At 43.7% G+C, this 17,677-nt stretch overlaps 1 protein-coding gene across 1 annotated transcript in view; it reads left to right on the top strand.

The window, feature by feature from the left end:
- LOC109928952 (integrin alpha-E-like) overlaps positions 1–17,677 on the top strand; it is a 161,365-nt gene that overhangs the window by 140,968 nt on the left and 2,720 nt on the right. Inside the window, exons 23-25 of the mRNA XM_048612310.1 lie at positions 1,621–1,728; positions 6,652–6,756; positions 10,825–10,935. Coding sequence (XP_048468267.1) covers positions 1,621–1,728; positions 6,652–6,756; positions 10,825–10,935 — 324 coding nt within the window. The remainder of the gene's footprint in view (positions 1–1,620; positions 1,729–6,651; positions 6,757–10,824; positions 10,936–17,677) is intronic.

Genomic DNA, 17,677 nt, shown 5'->3' with positions numbered 1-17,677 from the left:
CGGATCTGTACCAGCTCCCAAAAGAGCTACCCAGTTTGTTCCACTCTTTAGCTCTATCTTGGTAGCCCTGTAAATTCAAGACTTTCAAATATATATCCAGCTTCCTTTTGAAACCTCTTATGGAATTCACCTCCACCACTCTCCCAGGCAGTGAATTCCAAATCCTAACAACTCGCTGAATAAAGAAGTTTATCCATATCTCACTGCTAGTTCTCTTGCTGACAATCTCAAGGTTGTGATTCCTACTTACTAACATACCAACGAGTTGAAACAGAATATCCTTCTTTATCCTGTCCAAATTATTCATCATTTTGAACATCTCTATTATGTCACCTCTTAATTTTCTCTGCTCCAAGGAGAATAAGCCCAATTTCTCTAATCTTTCCTGATATCTAAAACCCTGATTATATGGGGAAGGGAGAGGTTGGTTTAAGGTGCCAGAAAAGGGGATTGAAACGGAAAGTATACAGATGCAAAATAAATTAGCGGGATTCCTGGGAGGAAAGGAGGGGTTTTATGAGATAAGAATGATATCAGGAGAAGGGGTGAAGTGTTTGGGAATAAGGAAAGGATGAAAGGAGATTGGAAGGGAGAAAAGGTGAAGAGGTGGGAGGATGAGCAGGGTCGATGGTGTAGGGAACTATTTGTAAGAGGGTGGTGGGTAGGTTTATACAATCTCAATATTTATCTTTCAATCAAAGTCACAAGAACAGATCATCTGCTCATTACCATATCATTGATTTTGAGATCATGCTATGTGCAAATTGGCTGCCAAGTATCATGCATCAAGTGATTGCACTTCAAAAATACGTCATTAACTGTAAAACACTAGGGACCTTCTGGAGTCATAAAAGGTGAGATAAATCATGGCTTTCTTTATTTCTAACTTCCTCTTAAATGTAGTTAATGCTATGTCCTCAACTGTTATATGTGAATCTAGTTGACGCATCAGTGGTCAAAGTGAGAGATCCCCACTGCCTCTTCTGGGTAAGCCCTGCTAATTTTGTTACAAGTTTTCAAAATCATGAGTGTATAGGAAGAAACTGTACCCAGTTGTAAATGGATTGAGAACCAGTGGGGAAAATTTTAAATCATTTTGCAAAAGAGGAAAATGCAAAGTGAGAAAATCTTTTTACGCAATGTCGTGGAAGTATATTCACTTGAGGCATTCAAGAGGGTACTGGATGATTACTTAAATAAAAGATAACACAGAGGGTTATTGGGAAAAGGCAGGAGATTGGCACCAAGTTAAAATGTTCAAAGAGCTATGCAGGCATTGTGGACTGAATGACTTCCTTGTGCACTGTAACAGTTTGGAGATTCTGTATACCACAAGCTAATCAAGTAGTGGTGAGTCCAACAGTGAGCCTGGAATCAAGATTCTGGGACTGAAGTCTTTCCTACTTGGAGCTGTCAAATAATAAGAGACCACATCTCTTATGCTTAGCAGTGTCACAATGGAGGCCATGGCTGCTGGAGGCAAACTAGTGCCCCGGGATTGAAGAGTGATCCAAGAATTAACAAAATAAATGTTCCAGTTGAAGAGTTGGCAACAGCACAATTGCTTATTTCTATGGATTTGTCATTTATGAGCTCCATTTATATTTTGGTCTCTCATAGGACTGTGACACGCAGGGATGTGAATGTCAGCATTTTCAGTGTGAACTCACAGCAGCAAAACAAGACATTGATCTAACAGCACGGTTGCTAGTGAACAATTTAAAACAGGTAAAATTTGAATTAATTTATGATACAAAACACCAGAATCTCTCTTCATTTTAACTATCTAATCCTTTTTCTAATTTTATTTTCATCACAGACCTTAGCATCCAGCACTGAATGTGCTGACTACTCCAGGACAGTATTTAGTACTAATTATGGGAGACTCTATAAGACAGTTATCCAGTACTGAATATATTACATACTGCAGTACAAGTTGCGTGTATAGGACATTATTGTGCAGGAATCCAGCACTAGGAGGTCTGGTACAATTGTCTAGCACTCCATGGGTGGAGGTAGCTATTGCGAGGGAGCATAGTTTTAAAGTGAGTAGAGGTAGATATAGGGGAGATGTCAGAGGTAAGTTCTTTACTCAGAGTGGTAGGGGCGTGGAATACATTGCCGGAGAGGGTAGTGGAGTTGGCCTCATTAGGGACATTTAAGCGGCTATTAGATAGGCATATGGATGATAGTATAAGGTAGCAGTGGAGGTTAGATAGACCTTAGAATTAGGGTAAAGTTCGGCACAACATCGTGGAACGAAGGGCCTGTACTGTGCTGTACTGTTTTATGTTCTATGTTCTATGTGGGGGACACTATTGAACATGTCGAAGTGAGGGCTTCAGCAATGGTAATGCCGTTGAATGTCAGGGAATGATGGTTAGATCGTCTGTTGTTAGAGATGGTCATTGCCTGGCATTTGTGTGGTGTGACTGTTACTTACCATTTGTCAGCCCAACCTGGCTATTGTCCAGATCTTGCAGTGTTTAGATATTGTTTCAGTATCTGATGAGTCGTGAATTACACTGAGCATAATGCAATCAACAGTAAACATCCCCACTTTTGACTTTACGATGGAGGGATGGTCATTAATGAAGCAATTTATATGATTGAGCTTAGAACAATACCCTGAGGCACAAGGAATCTTGTGGCGAAGTGACACTGTCCTTGCCTCTGAGCCAGAAAAACCAGGTTCAAGTGCCACTTGTTTCAGAGGTGTGTCATAACATCTTTGAACAGGTTGATTACAAAATATCTACCCTGAGGAACACCTACTGAGATAACCTGGAGCTGAGATGACTGACCTCCAACATCTACAGCCATCTGCCTATGTGCCAGGTATAAATAACTAGCAATAGCTTTCCCCAACATTTTCATTGACCCTAGTTTTGCAAGGGACCCTTGATGTCATACTTTGTAAAATATAGCCTTGATATAAAGGGCTGTCACTCTCACCTCATCTCCGGAATTCAGCTCTTTTGTCCATGTTTGAACCAAGGCTAAAATAAAGTCAGGAGCTGAGTGACCCTGGCAGAACACAAAATGAGCATTAGTGAGCAAGTTATTACTAAGCAAGTGCTGCTTGATAGCACTGTTGAACCATAGTAATGATCAGGGATTTAGAAGGTGCTGCCTAAGGAGCTTTAGTGAAGGTCACACACCTGACTTCTGCCTCGTAGAGGGTGGACAGGCTTTGGGGAGTCAGGAATGAGTTACCCACTGCTAGATTCTAAGACTCTGACCTGCTCTGACCCACAGTATTTATATGGCTAGTTCAGTTTCTTGTCAATAGTAACCTCCAGTTTTCTAGCATTTTGCTGAAGATTGAGAGTAGACTGATGGGGCAGTAATTGGCTGGTTTGGATTTGTCCTGATTTTTCTGTACAGGACATAAGTAGGCAATTTATCATATCTTCAGGTAGATGCCAGTATTGTAGCTGTACTAGAACAGCTTGGCTAGGGGAGCACAAGTCTTCATACTATTCCTAGAATGTTGTCAGGTCTCATATTCTTTGTAGTTTCGATTGTCTCCAGCTATTTCCTGATGTCATGTAGCATGAATCGAATTGCCTGAAGACTGACCTTTGCAATGTTGGGACCCTCTGGAAGAAGCTGAGATGAATTTCTTTTTGGCATTTTTCTGAAGATTGTGGCGAATGCTCAAGTTTTATCTTTTGGATTGGTGTCCTGAACTATTCCATCATTGACAGTGGGGATATTTGTGGAACTTACTCCTCCACTCAATTATTTAATTCTCCACTACCATTCCAAAAGGGATGTGACTGCAGTCTTAGATCTATTCCTGTGGAATCACGTTGTTCTATCTAATACTTGTACGTTTACTGTATAGACCTTGCAAAACTGGTGTCAATGGGAATCAGTGGGAAGATTCTCTACTAGCTTGAGTTATAACTAGCCCAAATGAAGATTGAAGAAAACATCTAACCGTCCCTCTTAATGTTCAACATTCATCATTGAATCCACCACTATCAATGTCTTGGGTGTTATCATTGATTAAAAACAGAACTGGGCAAGTCATATGGTGGCATGATGGCACAGTGGCTATCACTGCTGCCTCACAGCACCAGGGCCGTGGGTTCAATTCCACCCTTGGACAACCGTCTGTGTGGAGTTCGCATGTTCTCCCCGTGTCTGTGGGGGTTTCCTCTGGGCGCTTTGGTTTCCTCCCACAATCCAAACACGGGCAGGCTAGATGGATTAGCCATGTGAAGTGCAGGTTTACAGGGTTGGGTAGGGGGTGGGTCTGAGTGGGCTGGTCTTCGGAGGGTCAGTGTTGACTCGATGGGCTGAATGGCCTGCTTCCACACTGTAGGGATTTTATGATTCTATATAAATACAGTGCTTCAACAGCCAGTTAGAAGCTGAGAAATCTGACTCCATGATGCCAGTCCACCATCTATGATGCATAAGATAAGAGTCAAATTCTCCCCCTTTGCCTGAATGGGTGCAGATCCATCAACAATGAATGAGCTTCATCATCCTGAACAGTACAGCACAGTAACAGACCCTTCTGCCCACTATGTCTTTGCCAACAATAATGCCATTCTAAACTAATTCCATCTGTTTGCTCATTGTCCATATCCCTCTACTCTCTGCCTGTCTAAATGCCTTATAAGCATTGCTATTGCATCTGTTTCTACCACCTCCCCTGTCAGCACATTTCCAGGCGACTTACCAACTTCTGTGCAAAAACCTTTCCCCCTCTCAACTTAAATCTATGGTCCCTAATATTTAACATCTACATCCTGGGAAAAAGACTTTGACTATCCACCTTATCCATGCCTCTCATAATTTTATATCCTTCAATCAGGTTGCCCCTCAGTCTCCGATGCTCTGGTGAAAACAATTGAAGTTTGGATAAAGCAGCTTGCTTGATTGGCACCACATCCACTGCTTTCAACATTCACTCTCTTCACCACCAATGCATAGTGGTAAACATATATAACGTCCACAAGATACTCTGCAGTAACTTACCCATGCTCCTTTGATAACATCTTCCAAACCTGTAACCTCTACCACCTTGAAGTGCAAGTGCATGCATGGGAAAGCCACAATTTTGAGTTCCCCTGCAAGCCACACACCATCCTGACTTGGAACTATATCGCCATTCCTTCACTGTCACTATGTCAAAATCTCAGGCCCCTTTTCCTTTACTGTGGATCTCCCTACACCCAAATGACTGCAGCAGTCTAAGAAAGCAGCTCACTACCACCTTCTCCATGACATTTAAGAACTGGCAAGAAATGCCGGCCCAGCTAGTGACACCCAAATCCCATGAAGAAATCAAAAAATTAAAAGTAATGGGAAGTACCCTTCCTTCTCTACCTGATCAAAACCTGTAATTTTGTACGCTTCCATAATTGCACCTCAGGATCCTTTGCTCCAAGCGGAACAACCCCAGTCAATACAGTGTGCAGCTGAAGGAACACAGCAGGTTAGGCAGCATCACAGGAGCAGGAAAGCCAATGTTTTGGATTGGGACACTTCATCAGAATGTCCTGATGAAGGGTCCTGACACAAAACATTAACTTTCCTGCTTCTCTGATGCTGCCTGACCTGCTGTGTTCCCTCAGCTCCACACTGTATTGACTCTGACTCCAGTATCTGCAGTTCTTGCTATCTCAGACCCAGCATTTCCAAACTAAGTTTATAATGAAAACTGCTAGAGTCTTAATCTACCAGTATCTAGTGCTGAACACTGATATAGGTATCCAGCGGTGAGTGTCAGAATTAAAAATTCAGGTCTCTTTATGACTCATGCAGAAAGCAGATGATGCTCGTAGGACTTTGTGGAAAACTTTCAGCCCTTAAATACAATGGGGTGGTGTCTTCTGGGCAGGCAAAAGTCCAGAAAGGAAAGGTGGAAACTGATGTTTGCACTTAGTGATAGATTTACATTAAAATCCTTGTGAATCTTTGAGGTCTTTAAATGCTAATTGAAAATGTGGATATAGGTGTATGAATCGCTGAGTGCAATGGCACATGTTCTCAGTACAGGGTGTGCAGGTACTATGTTACAGATGTCCAGTACCGAATGCTTGGAAACTATAATTCAGATTTCTAGTACTGTGTATACAGGCATTATGGTATACATATCCATTGGGGAGTGCAAGCACCATAGTACAGGTACCTAAAACTGGGCAGTTTTGTACATGTATCTAATATGGAGTATGAGGGACATTTTCCTAAAAGTATCTAATGGTGATTGCCCTGGGTCTTATGATGCAGACATCCAGTACTGGGTGTGGGAGTAGTACAGTATGGGACCCCAATACTTGGTGTGCATTTCACAGTGGCTGTAGTATCCAAAACTGCACAAAGTTCAACAAATACAAAGTACTGAATGCTGGTGACACTTTCGTACAAGTATCCACTCCCGAGTGTGGACTATATTATGCTAAGTGTCATAGATTTGTACGTGTTTCCTTTTTTTTTGCTGTTGCTTTGAATCTGGCCTGAATGAAACACATCAACCAGCGAGAAGATTGTGATTTAAGTTAAATGTAGTTGAAGTTGTTGAATGTTGCTATGTTGAATAGTCAAACTTGTTATTATATTTTATGTTGTACTAATTCTTATTTTACTTCTCAAATGTTTGACTCTTCTTTAAATTTACCTTTCCCTCTTCAGCTTGTGAAGGACAGGGCTAATATTGTGATCTCAGGAATTGTTGACTTTGATGAGAATCGATATCAGGAAACGTCTGATGCTAAAGATGTACCACACAGTGTTAAGGTAAAGCACAAAATCCATTTACTCCACAACCTGCACTTAACACTGTATTGACATGAACTTTTCAGTGTACCTGATGCAGAAATAAGGTGATGATATAAAACAAAGAACTGTGGTTGCTGGAGATCTGAAAGAAAACAGAAATTGCTGGTGCAACTCAGTAGATCTGGCAGTATCTGTGGAGAGAAAACAGAATTAGAGTTTTGAGCCCAGTGATCAGAACTATCAGAACTGATAGTGGCTGGGGAAAAATGGTAGTTATGTTGATGAGGTGGGAATGGGGGAGGGGGGGAAGCGTGGAGAGGAGAAAGGAAGCCCAGACAGAAAGAAAGAAGAAAAGTTAAGCAGACAAAAGGATTGTGCAGGGAGGATGGACAGGTCAAGGGGGCAGGATGAGGTTAGTAGGTAGGAGATGGGAGTGCGGCTTGAGGTGGGAGGAGGGGATAGGTGCGAGGAAGGACAGGTTAGGGAGGCGGGGATGAGCTGGGCTGGTTTTGGGATGCGGTAGGGAGAGGGGAGATTTTGAAGCTTGTGAAATCCAAATTGATACCATTGGGCTGCAGGGTTCCCAAGCGGAATATGAGTTGCTGTTCCTGCAACCTTCGGGTGGCATCGTTGTGGCACTGCAGGAGGCCCAGGATGGACATGTCATCTGAGGAATGGGAGGGGGAGTTGAAATGGTTCGCGACTGGGAGGTGCAGTTGTTTATTGCGAACCGAGCGTAGGCGTTCTGCAAAGTGGTCCCCGAGCCTACGCTTGGTTTCCCCGATGTAGAGGAGGCCACAACGGGTACAGCGGATGCAGTATACCACATTGGCAGATGTGCAGGTGAACATCTGCTTGATGTGGAAAGTCTTCTTGGGGCCTGGGATGGGGGTGAGGGAGGAGGTATGGGGGCAGGTGTAGCACTTCCTGCGGTTGCAGGGAAAAGTGCCGGGTGTGGTGGGGCTGGAGGGGAGTGTGGAGCGGACAAGGGAGTCACGGCGAGAGTGGTCCCTCCGGAAAGCAGATAAGGGTGGGGAGGGAAAGATGTCTTTGGTGGTGGGGTCGGATTGCAGATGGTGGAAGTGTTGGAGGATGATGCATTGGATCCGGATGTTGGTGGGGTGGTACGTGAGGACAAGGGGGATTCTTTTTTGGTTGTTATTGCGGGGACGGAGTGTGAGGGATGAGTTGCGGGAAATGTGGGAGACACGGTTGAGGGCGTTCTCGACCACTGAGCGGGGGATGTTGTGGTCCTTGAAAAACGAGGACGTCTGAGATGTACGGGAGTGGAATGCCTCATCCTGGGAGCAAATGCAGCGGAGGCGAAGGAATTGGGAATAGGGGATGGCATTTTTGCAGGACGGTGGGTGGGAGGATGTGTATTCTAGGTAGCTGTGGGAGTCGGTGGGCTTGAAATGGATATCGGTTTCTAGGTGGTTGCCCGAGATGGAGACAAAGAGGTCCAGGAAGGAGAGGGAGGTATTAGAGATGGTCCAGGTGAACTTAAGGTTGGGGGTGGAAGGTGTTGGTGAAGTTGATGAACTGTTCGAGCTCCTCGTGGGAGTACGAGGCGGCGTCGATACAGTCATCAATGTAACGGAGGAAGAGGTGGGGTTTAGGGCCAGTGTAGGTACGGAAGAGGGATTGTTCCACGTAACCTACAAAAGAGGCAGGCATAGCCTGGTCCCATGTGGATACCCATGGCCATCCCCTTTGTCTGTAGGAATTGGGAGGAATTGCAAGAGAAGTTGTTGAGGGTGAGGACGAGTTCAGCTAAGTGAATGAGGGTGTCAGTGGAGGGGGACTGGTCGGGCCTGCGGGACAGGAAGAAATGGACGGCCTTTAGGCCATCTGTATGGGGAATGCAGGTGTATAGGGACTGGACGTCCATGGTAAAGATGAGTTGTTGGGGACCGGGGAATTGGAAGTTCTGGAGGAGGTGGAGGGCGTGGGTGGTGTCATGGACGTAGGTAGGGAGTTCCTGGACCAAGGGGGAGAAAATGGAGTCCAGATAGTTGGAGATAAGTTCAGTGGGGCAGGAGCAGACGGAGACAATGGGTTGACCAGGGCAGTCAGGTTTGTGGATTTTGGGAAGGAGATAGAAGCGGGCGGTGCGGGTTTGGGGAACGATGAGGTTGGAGGCCATGGGTGGGAGGTCACCTGAGGTGATGAGGTTGTGGATGGTTTGGGAGATGATGGTTTGGTGGTCAGGGGTGGGGTCATGATCAAGGGGGCGGTAGGAGGAGGTGTCGGAGAGTTGGTGTCTGGCCTCGGCGATGTAGAGGTCAGTGCACCATACTCCCCTCCCGCTACCGCATCCCAAAACCAGCCCAGCTCGTCTCCGCCTCCCTAACCTGTTCTTCTTCCCACCTATCCCCTCCTCCCACCTCAAGCCGCACCCCCATCTCCTACCTACTAACCTCATCCCGCCCCCTTGACCTGTCCGTCCTCCCTGGACTGACCTATCCCCTCCCTAACTCCCCACCTACACTCACCTTTACTGGCTCTATCCCCGCCTCTTCGACCTGTCTGTTTCCTCTCCACCTATCCTCTCCTCTATCCATCTTCTATCCGCCTCCCCCTCTCTCCCTATTTATTTCAGAACCCCCTTCCCCTCCCCCATTTCTGATGAAGGGTCTAGGCCCGAAACGTCAGCCTTTCTGCTCCTATGATGCTGCTTGGCTTGCTGTGTTCATCCAGCCCTGCACCTTGTTGTCTCGGATTCTCCAGCATCTGCAGTTTCTACTATCTCAGACAAAAGGATTGTTGACATTAAACCAGGGAAAAAGAAAAAGCTTGGGGACTATGAGTGGGTGGGTGAAAGAAGGTGTTCATGCTCTAAAATTATTGAACCAATATTGAATCCTGAAGGCTGTAAGTATTCCAAGCAGAAAATGAAATGTTCTTTCAGCTTGCATTGAGCCTCGCTGGAGCACTGCAGCAGGCCACAAGATGCTGACAAAGTGATCGTGCTTTCCCAATTTCCTCTTTAACGCATGCATGGAGACTTAGAAGAACTGACTTGTGCAGTTCTTGCCTAGGGACATACACGTCGTACAGCTTCATAGCTTAGAGGGAACATCCCACTCCCATTCGCCACTTCCCATCCTTTCAACTCTGTTGTATCCAAAGACCTAGATATATGCAATAAATATTCCCTTCTTGACTTCTGGCATATCCGCAAAATATGCTGAAAATATTTGGGAGCGACAGTGGTTCCATGGTTAGCAGAGAAGGATGAGGGGATCCTGATAGATGAGTATAAGATTATGAGGGGCATGGACAGGGTGAACAGAAAACAGCTGTTCCCCTTAGTCGAAGGGGCAATAATGAGGGGGCATAATTTTGAAGTGAAAGGAGTTTTAAGGAGATTTAAGGAAAAGTCTTTTTACTCAGAGTGGTGGCCAAATGAAATGCACTGACTGGGAGGGGAGTTGAGGTGGGAAACCTTACAACCATTAAAGAGTACTTGGATAAGCACCTGAAATGTCATAACATTCAAGGCAATGGGCTTAGTGCAGGAAAATGGGCCTAGTATAGGTAGTAGATAACACAGTGTGGAGCTGGAGGAACACAGCAGGCCAGGCAGCATCAGAGGAGCAGAAAAGTTGATGTTTTGGGTTGGGACCCTTCTTCAGAAATGGGGTTTTGTGGATCCTGCAAAGAACGGAAAACATAAGAAGTCCTTTGCAGGTCTGGGAGAGGGAGGCTCTGAGCTGGGGTAGGCTTGGGGTAGTGTAGGTAGTAGTATGTTTTTGGCGGTATAGACGGAATTGGCTGAAGGGCTGCTTCTGTACTCAATGATTTTAGAGAGTGAGTTAAAGGTCATTGATTTCAAGTATTGCATTGTTGGAATGAAGAATGAGGCAAGATGGATTGGAACATCGACTGCATCCTCATTAGCATGGCAGCATATAACCTGCACTTGTTTTATGCATCGGCAATTGGCTCAGTTAGTTAGGAATTTCACAGACCTGGGCATTGTTGATCTTTGTCTCTCTTCCCTGGAAAATAGCCCCTTTAAAACACATTTTTTCTGATAAAAGTTGAATAACTTGTAACCGATGTTCATTATTTACTCTTTAGATGCACGTGACCATTGTAAATACTCCAGTCTTTAATGCTATCCCTGTGGTGGCTGGAAGCACAGTTGGTGGAATCCTGCTTCTATTTTTGATTATTTTAATTCTGTACAAGGTAAGTGTCAAACTGCATTAGAGTGATAAAACTAACTGATGGAATCACAAGTTGCTGGGAAACACAGGAAAAGGGATGAATTCTGTCTTGCTCCATATTTTTCTTATTACTAGAAAGCATGAGAATGGATATTGACCAGAACGATTAATGTTTAATTTTAGTGTGAGTTATGGTTTAGAATTGTGTTTTGAAACTAAGGAGATGCAGGCACACCAATCAAGAACAGAAAATGCATTAAGCATTCATGGTGACAGTTATTAAAAACATTCGCATACTGACCTTACAGAGCCTGTTAATGATCAAGATGCAATTTTCGCAGTTGCTACAACTCATACAGTATATGCAGTCCACCTCATTAAATATGAATCCCACATTGTCCACCTCACTAAATCTGAACCTTACACAGTCCACCTTACTATATGTGACGTCTATGTGATCCACATCACAATACGATGATTAACAGAGTACACCTCACTTAGATGTGAACTGTATGCAGTTGACCTCACTATATGATAATCATAGAAACATAGAAGGTAGGAACAGGAGGAGGCCATTTGGCCCTGCCAGCCTGCTCTGCCGTTCTTCACAATCATGGCTGATCATCCAACTCAATAGCCTGATCCTGCTTTCTCCCCATAACCTTTGATCCCATTCGTCCCAAGTGCTATATCTAGTCGCCTTTTGAATACATTCAATGTTTTGGCATCAACTACTTCCTGTAGTAATGAATTCCACAGGCTCACCACTCTCTGGGTGAATCTTACACACTTTCTAAATCATGCACACTAAATCATTACCTAAATGTAAATCCTGAATACGTGTGTCTCATTACATAAGAATGTACAAGGAGAAATAGTGTTAGGCATGTTCAACAGTTGAGTTAATTATTGACTTAATTATAGAAACCATAACTGGTCAACTGACCAACTGGCTACAGGACAATGCAAAGAGAGATCAGCCTAGCAAGACGTCTTTCTATCAGCTACAAAGCAAAAGATTGAGCGGCCATAACAAATATTATCCATGCACTGAGTACTTAATTTAAGGAGCTGAGGAGTAAGTTAAAAAGAAAGTATTCCAAAGGTAATGATCAATCTGAGCGCCATACATAAAGCAGTGATAAGATTTTGGTATGTTAATGTATATCAGAGACATGGTGCAGGAAGTGGGGGGGTTCTTATTTTTGGGGTATTAGAATCAGCTATGTGGCTGGATGGATCTGTTCAAGATGGACATGTTTCTACGGACAGAAAGATAGCAAGAGCTGCAGATGCTGGAGTCAAGAGTTGATACAGTTGGAGCTTTTTTTAAATTCATTCACGGGCTGAGGGCATCGCTGGCTAGGCAGCATTTATTACCCATCCCTAATTGCCCAGAGGGCAGTTAAGAGTCAACCACATTGATGAGAGTCTGGGGTCACATGTAAGCCAAACCAGGTAAGAATGGCAGTTTCTCTGCCTAAGGGCATTAGTGAACCAGATGGGTTTTTCCGACAATCGACAATGGATTCACGGTCATCATTAGATTTTTAATTCCAGAATTTTATTGAATTCAAATTCCATCATCTGTTGTAGTGGGATTTGAACCTGGATCCCCAGAACATTATCTGGTCTCTGGATTAACAGTGCAGCGATAATACCACTAGGGCATTGCCTCCGCTGGTGGAATGGAGAAACACAACAGATCAGGCAGCATTAGAGGAGCAGGAGAGTGATGTTTCAGGCCTAGATGCTTCATCAGGACTGGGGAAGGGAGCTGTGAAATAAATAGAGGAAACAGGGGTATGGCGGGGTAAGGTAGGTGGGATGGTGATAGCTGGATGCAGTAGGGGTAGTGGGGATTGGTCAGTGGGAAGGGTGGGGCAGAAAGGTGGGGAAGGTGATGGACAGGTGGTGTCAGGTCAAGGAGGCAGGATTGGGCATGGGATGAAGCAGGAGGTGGGGAGATCTTGAAACTGGTGAATTCATCAGGCTGTAGGCTCCCGAGATGGAATATGAGGTGTTGTTCCTCCAGTTTGCGTCATTGTGGCACTAGAGGAGGCCCAGGATGGATACGTCACCCAGGGAGTGGGAGGGGGAGTTAAAGTGGTTAGCGACCGGAAGGTGTTGTTGATTATAGCATTTGGAGCGCAGGTGTTCAGCAAATCTGTCACTGAGTCTACGTTTGCTTTCAGCGATGTAGAGAAGGCCACTTTGGGAGCAACAGATACAGTAGAGCAAGTTGGAGGGTGTACAGGTGAACTCTTGTTGGATATGGAAAGTTTGTCTTGGGCCTCGGATGGAGGTGAGAGGGGAGGGGTAGGGGTAGGTGTAGCACTTCCTGCAGTTGCAGGAAAAGTACTGGGTATAGTTGGGTTGGTGGGCAGTGTGGAGTGGACGAGAGAGTCGCGGAGCCCCTACCAGATAGGTGTGGGGAGGGAAATATCTCTTTGGTGGTGGGGTCTGATTGTAGGTGGCGGAAATGGCAGAGGATGATACGCTGGATGCGGAGGTTGGCAGCGTGGTATGTGAGGACTCTGTCTTTTTTTGGGGGGAAAGGGGTTTGATGGCAGAAGTTTGGGAAAAGTACAGAGCTGGAGCAGTGTGTTTTCTGACATTTTAAACAGTGCTGTAGGGCAAGAAGATGGTATAAATTAATTTGGTAGGAGATTGGGCACCAAAATATAGTGTCACAAAGTAGAATTAAAGAACATAGGACTGTAATAGACTGTTAGAGATTAGAAATAATATGAAATTAGATGGGATTACAGAAAATACAAAACTGTTTAATTTTTAGAAAAAAGAACCAGAAAATTCTGGATAAAAACTGAAAGAACTGTGGATGCTGTAAATCAGGAACAAAAACAAAGTTGCTGGAAAAGCTCAGCAGGTCTGGCAGCATCTGTGAAGAATAAAAAGAGTTAACATTTTGGGTCCGGTGATCCTTCCTCAGAACTTCCTTTAATTTGATTTAACTTCAATTTAAAAGACACTTAGATAAGTACATGAATCAGAAAGGTTGGGAGGGATGTGAGTCAGGAGCAGGGCAGGTGGGGCTAGTTTAGTTTGGGATTATTAACAAAAACAAAGTTCCTGGAAAAGCTCAGCAGGTCTGGCAGCATCTGTGAAGGGAAAAAAACAGAGTTAACGTTTCGGGTCCGGTGACCCTTCCTCAGAACTTAAAGTCACAGGCTTCTGCCAGTTGTCTAAATCCTAATACAGATTCTCAAATTGCTAAGTAAAAGTGATAGCATCTCAGAATTAGAGGAGGCTTGGGATTGAATATTCCTTAACTATATCTGTCAATTCTTGAAGTGTTTTAGTATCTAGTGCCTCAGCTGAAGCTCCACAGGCTCTCAGGAGAATTACTCATTGCTTTTGTCAGCCACAATATCGTTTGCCTGGAAAAAATACATTTTTTCCACATACAGGGCCCAGTCCTCGATGGCAGGGTCAAATGAGTTTAGCTTCCCAAACACAGGCATGATATAAGAAATACTTACCCAAACTCAAATATGACTGTTGCAAGCGAGTTTCTTCAGGATCATACTTTACTCCCATTGTCACTGAAATAACTCCACAGAGGCCGGTATCCTATCACCAAGTCACCCTTTATTTACACGTGAACAGTTCTTGACATTAGTACTGTCTCATTCAGAGTCAGGTTCCAGAGTGTCAGTATCTTTGATGATCCATTCTTTATATGTCAGCCAGTGCTCCCTGATTGGAAGAGAATAATAGTCCCAATTAGGGAAATCATATTCTATGCTGTCCAGCTTGCTGACCTTGTTACTATCACTACAGCGTCATATATAGACCACCTGGTAGCAGCTCAGAAGTATTAGAATGTACAAATGCTGAAATTAGGCAACTATGTAGCAAAGGCAGAGTAGTATTAATGGGGGATTTTAATCTTAACATAAACAGGGAGAGGATCATAAATCACATGGCACCAGGTTATAGTCCAACAGGTTTATTTAAAATCACAAGCTTTTGGAGCCTCAGTCCTTCTGCAGGTGTTAGTGAGAGAGGCAGTATCAGACACAGAAGAAGGACTGAGGCTCCGAAAGCTTGTGGTTTCAAAAAACTGTTGGACTATAACCTGGTGTCATGTGATTTCTGAGCTTGCCCGCTACAGTCCAACACTAGCATTCCACATCATAGACTGAGAGAGACAGACCAGCACCTACCAGAAAGGTATTAAGCTTCTAGAGTGTGTCGAGGATAGTTCCTGATGGCAATAAGTCTTGGATGTGACAAGGAAACAAACAATTTTTGATCCAGTCATGACTAATGAGCCTAACATAATTAGTGAGCATTTGCTCAGTAGTGATCACAATATTATCGCATTTCATATAGCATTTGTAATAGACAAGCAAAGATCGGATACGAGAATTTTTGATTGAAATAAGGCCTTAATGGAATGAGGCAGAGATGTCCAGGCTGTTAGGAAGGAGAGGTTAATTGAAAGAAAATCACTGATATTCACTTTGTAAGTAACAAGTAACGATTTATTTATTTAACCCTAACAGTGAACAAATTAACAGAATTAATAACAGACCAAACAATTCCCCCTTAACTACTAACTATTCCCTAACTTAACTAAATTCTACTGGTATGCTGTTCCAGTAAACTCATGTCCCGCTTATATAGATGCAAGTAATAAGAAAATAAATTAAAACTTAGTCTCTCAAAGCCTACACGTCTTTCTTCTGCTGTTCTCAATCATAAATGCCTTTCTTCTGCTGATCTAGCTGTCAGGGATATTTTCTCTGTGAAGTCTTCTGTGAGGGCTCTTAACTAGGAGTGCCATGGTAACTTTTATGGATAAATTGTGCTTTCTTAGAAAGCTTAGCAATTTCTTGTGACAGCTAGATGCTTATTTCTCAGATGGCATTTTGCTGTCACACCAATTTCCAAAACCCTCTCCTTATATACCATGGATGACGTATCAATTTTCTTATAATAGCATTGGCCCGAGGTTGTCAAAGCCATTAGATTTATATTCAATTGGCTTTCAATTGCTAAGTGCTTGGTTTAAATAAATTGGCTGATTCCAGCTGGTTGCCATAACATCAAAACAAGCCTAAGGTTTTGAAAGCAGAATATAGGGTTAACCGAAAGATTCTTGGCAGTGTGGAGGAGCAGAGGGATCTTGGGGTTCATGTCCACAGTTCCCTGAAAGCTGCCATCCAGGTGGATAGAGTTGTTAAGAAGGCGTATGGCGTGTTAACTTTCATTAATAGAGTGATTGATTTCAAGAGACGTGAAGTTATGCTCCAGCTGTACAAAACCCTGGTTCGGCCACATCTGGACTATTGTGTCCAGTTCTGGTCGCCTCATTACAGAAAAGATGTGGAAGCATTGGAAAAGGTGCAGAGGAGATTTACCAGGATGTTGCCTGGAATGGAGGGAAGGTCTTACGAGGAAAGGTTGAGAGAGCTAGGGCTTTTCTCTTTAGAACAATGAAAGGTGAGAGGTGATTTGATAGAGGTGTACAAAATGATAGATAGAATGGATAGTCAGAGACTTTTTCCTAGGGTGGAGGTAACTATTACGAGGGGGCATAGTTTTAAAGTGAGTGGAGGTAGATATAGGGGAGACGTCAGAGGTAGGTTCTTTACTCAGAGAGTAGTCGGGGCGGGAATGCATTGCCGGAGAGGGTAGTGGAGTCAGCCTCATTAGGGGCATTTAAGCGGCAATTAGATAGGCATATGGACGATAGTGGAAGGTAGGGGTGAAGGTTAGATAGACCTTAGGTTTAGGGTAAAATTTCAGCATAACATCTTGGGCCGAAGGGCCTGTACTGTGCTGTACAGTTCTATGTTCTATGTTTCCGATCACACAACCAATTGATACATGTTTCCATTTCAGAACTAGTTGTTCCCCTTCAGCTGCTTAGAGTTAACTCTCTAAGCTTAGAAAAGCACTTTATCTCTTAAAGGAGCCACATATTCTTCTCCCTTATCATTTTTTTTAACAAAGAATTCTAGCTTCCTGCCTTCCAATTCATGATTACCCTACACAACTTCATAACAAGAGTAAACCAGGGAGCTCTGTTTAAAGGCAAAATGACTGAGGAATAGTGGAGGGTGAAGAAACATTTAATGCTATTCAGAAGCAGTTTGTACGCGTGAGAAGGAAAAGAACAAAGAACTGTACAGTACTACAACAAGCCCTTCAGCCCACCAAGGCTGAGCCAACACATTTCTAAACTAAGAACCTTTTGCCTCTATGTGGTCCGTATCCCTCTATTCCCTGCCTATTTATATATCTGTCATGATGCCTATTAAATGTTACTATTGTATTTACTGCCACCACCACCTCTTCTCCACAAAATGACTTATAAGAGCAGCTAAAAGGAAATTGCAAGGCGCATCAAGGACAATAAGAAGAGATTTTATAGTCATATAAAAGGGAAGGGGGGCTAGATAAGTGATCCAAAGAGGTTTCCTGCCTCAACGATCCTCCCAGGCAATGCATTCTATATTCCCACGACACTCTGCTAGAAGAATGTTTTAGAACATAGAACATAGAACATAGAACATTACAGCGCAGTACAGGCCCTTCGGCCCTCAATGTTGCACCGACTTGTGAAACCAACCTGAAGCCCATCTAACCTAAACTAATCCTTTATCATCCATATGTTTATCCAATGACCATTTAAATGCCCTTAAAGTTGGCGAGTCTACTATTTTTGCAGGCAGGGCATTCCATGCCCTTACTACTCTCTGAGTAAAGAACCTACCTCTGACATCTGTCCT

This window comes from Rhincodon typus, chromosome 26, assembly GCF_021869965.1.
Source record: "Rhincodon typus isolate 14 chromosome 26, sRhiTyp1.1, whole genome shotgun sequence".
NCBI classification, from domain to species: Eukaryota; Metazoa; Chordata; class Chondrichthyes; order Orectolobiformes; family Rhincodontidae; genus Rhincodon; species Rhincodon typus.
Note: the sequence above shows the minus strand (reverse complement) of the source record. Positions and strands in the feature narration are given on the sequence as shown.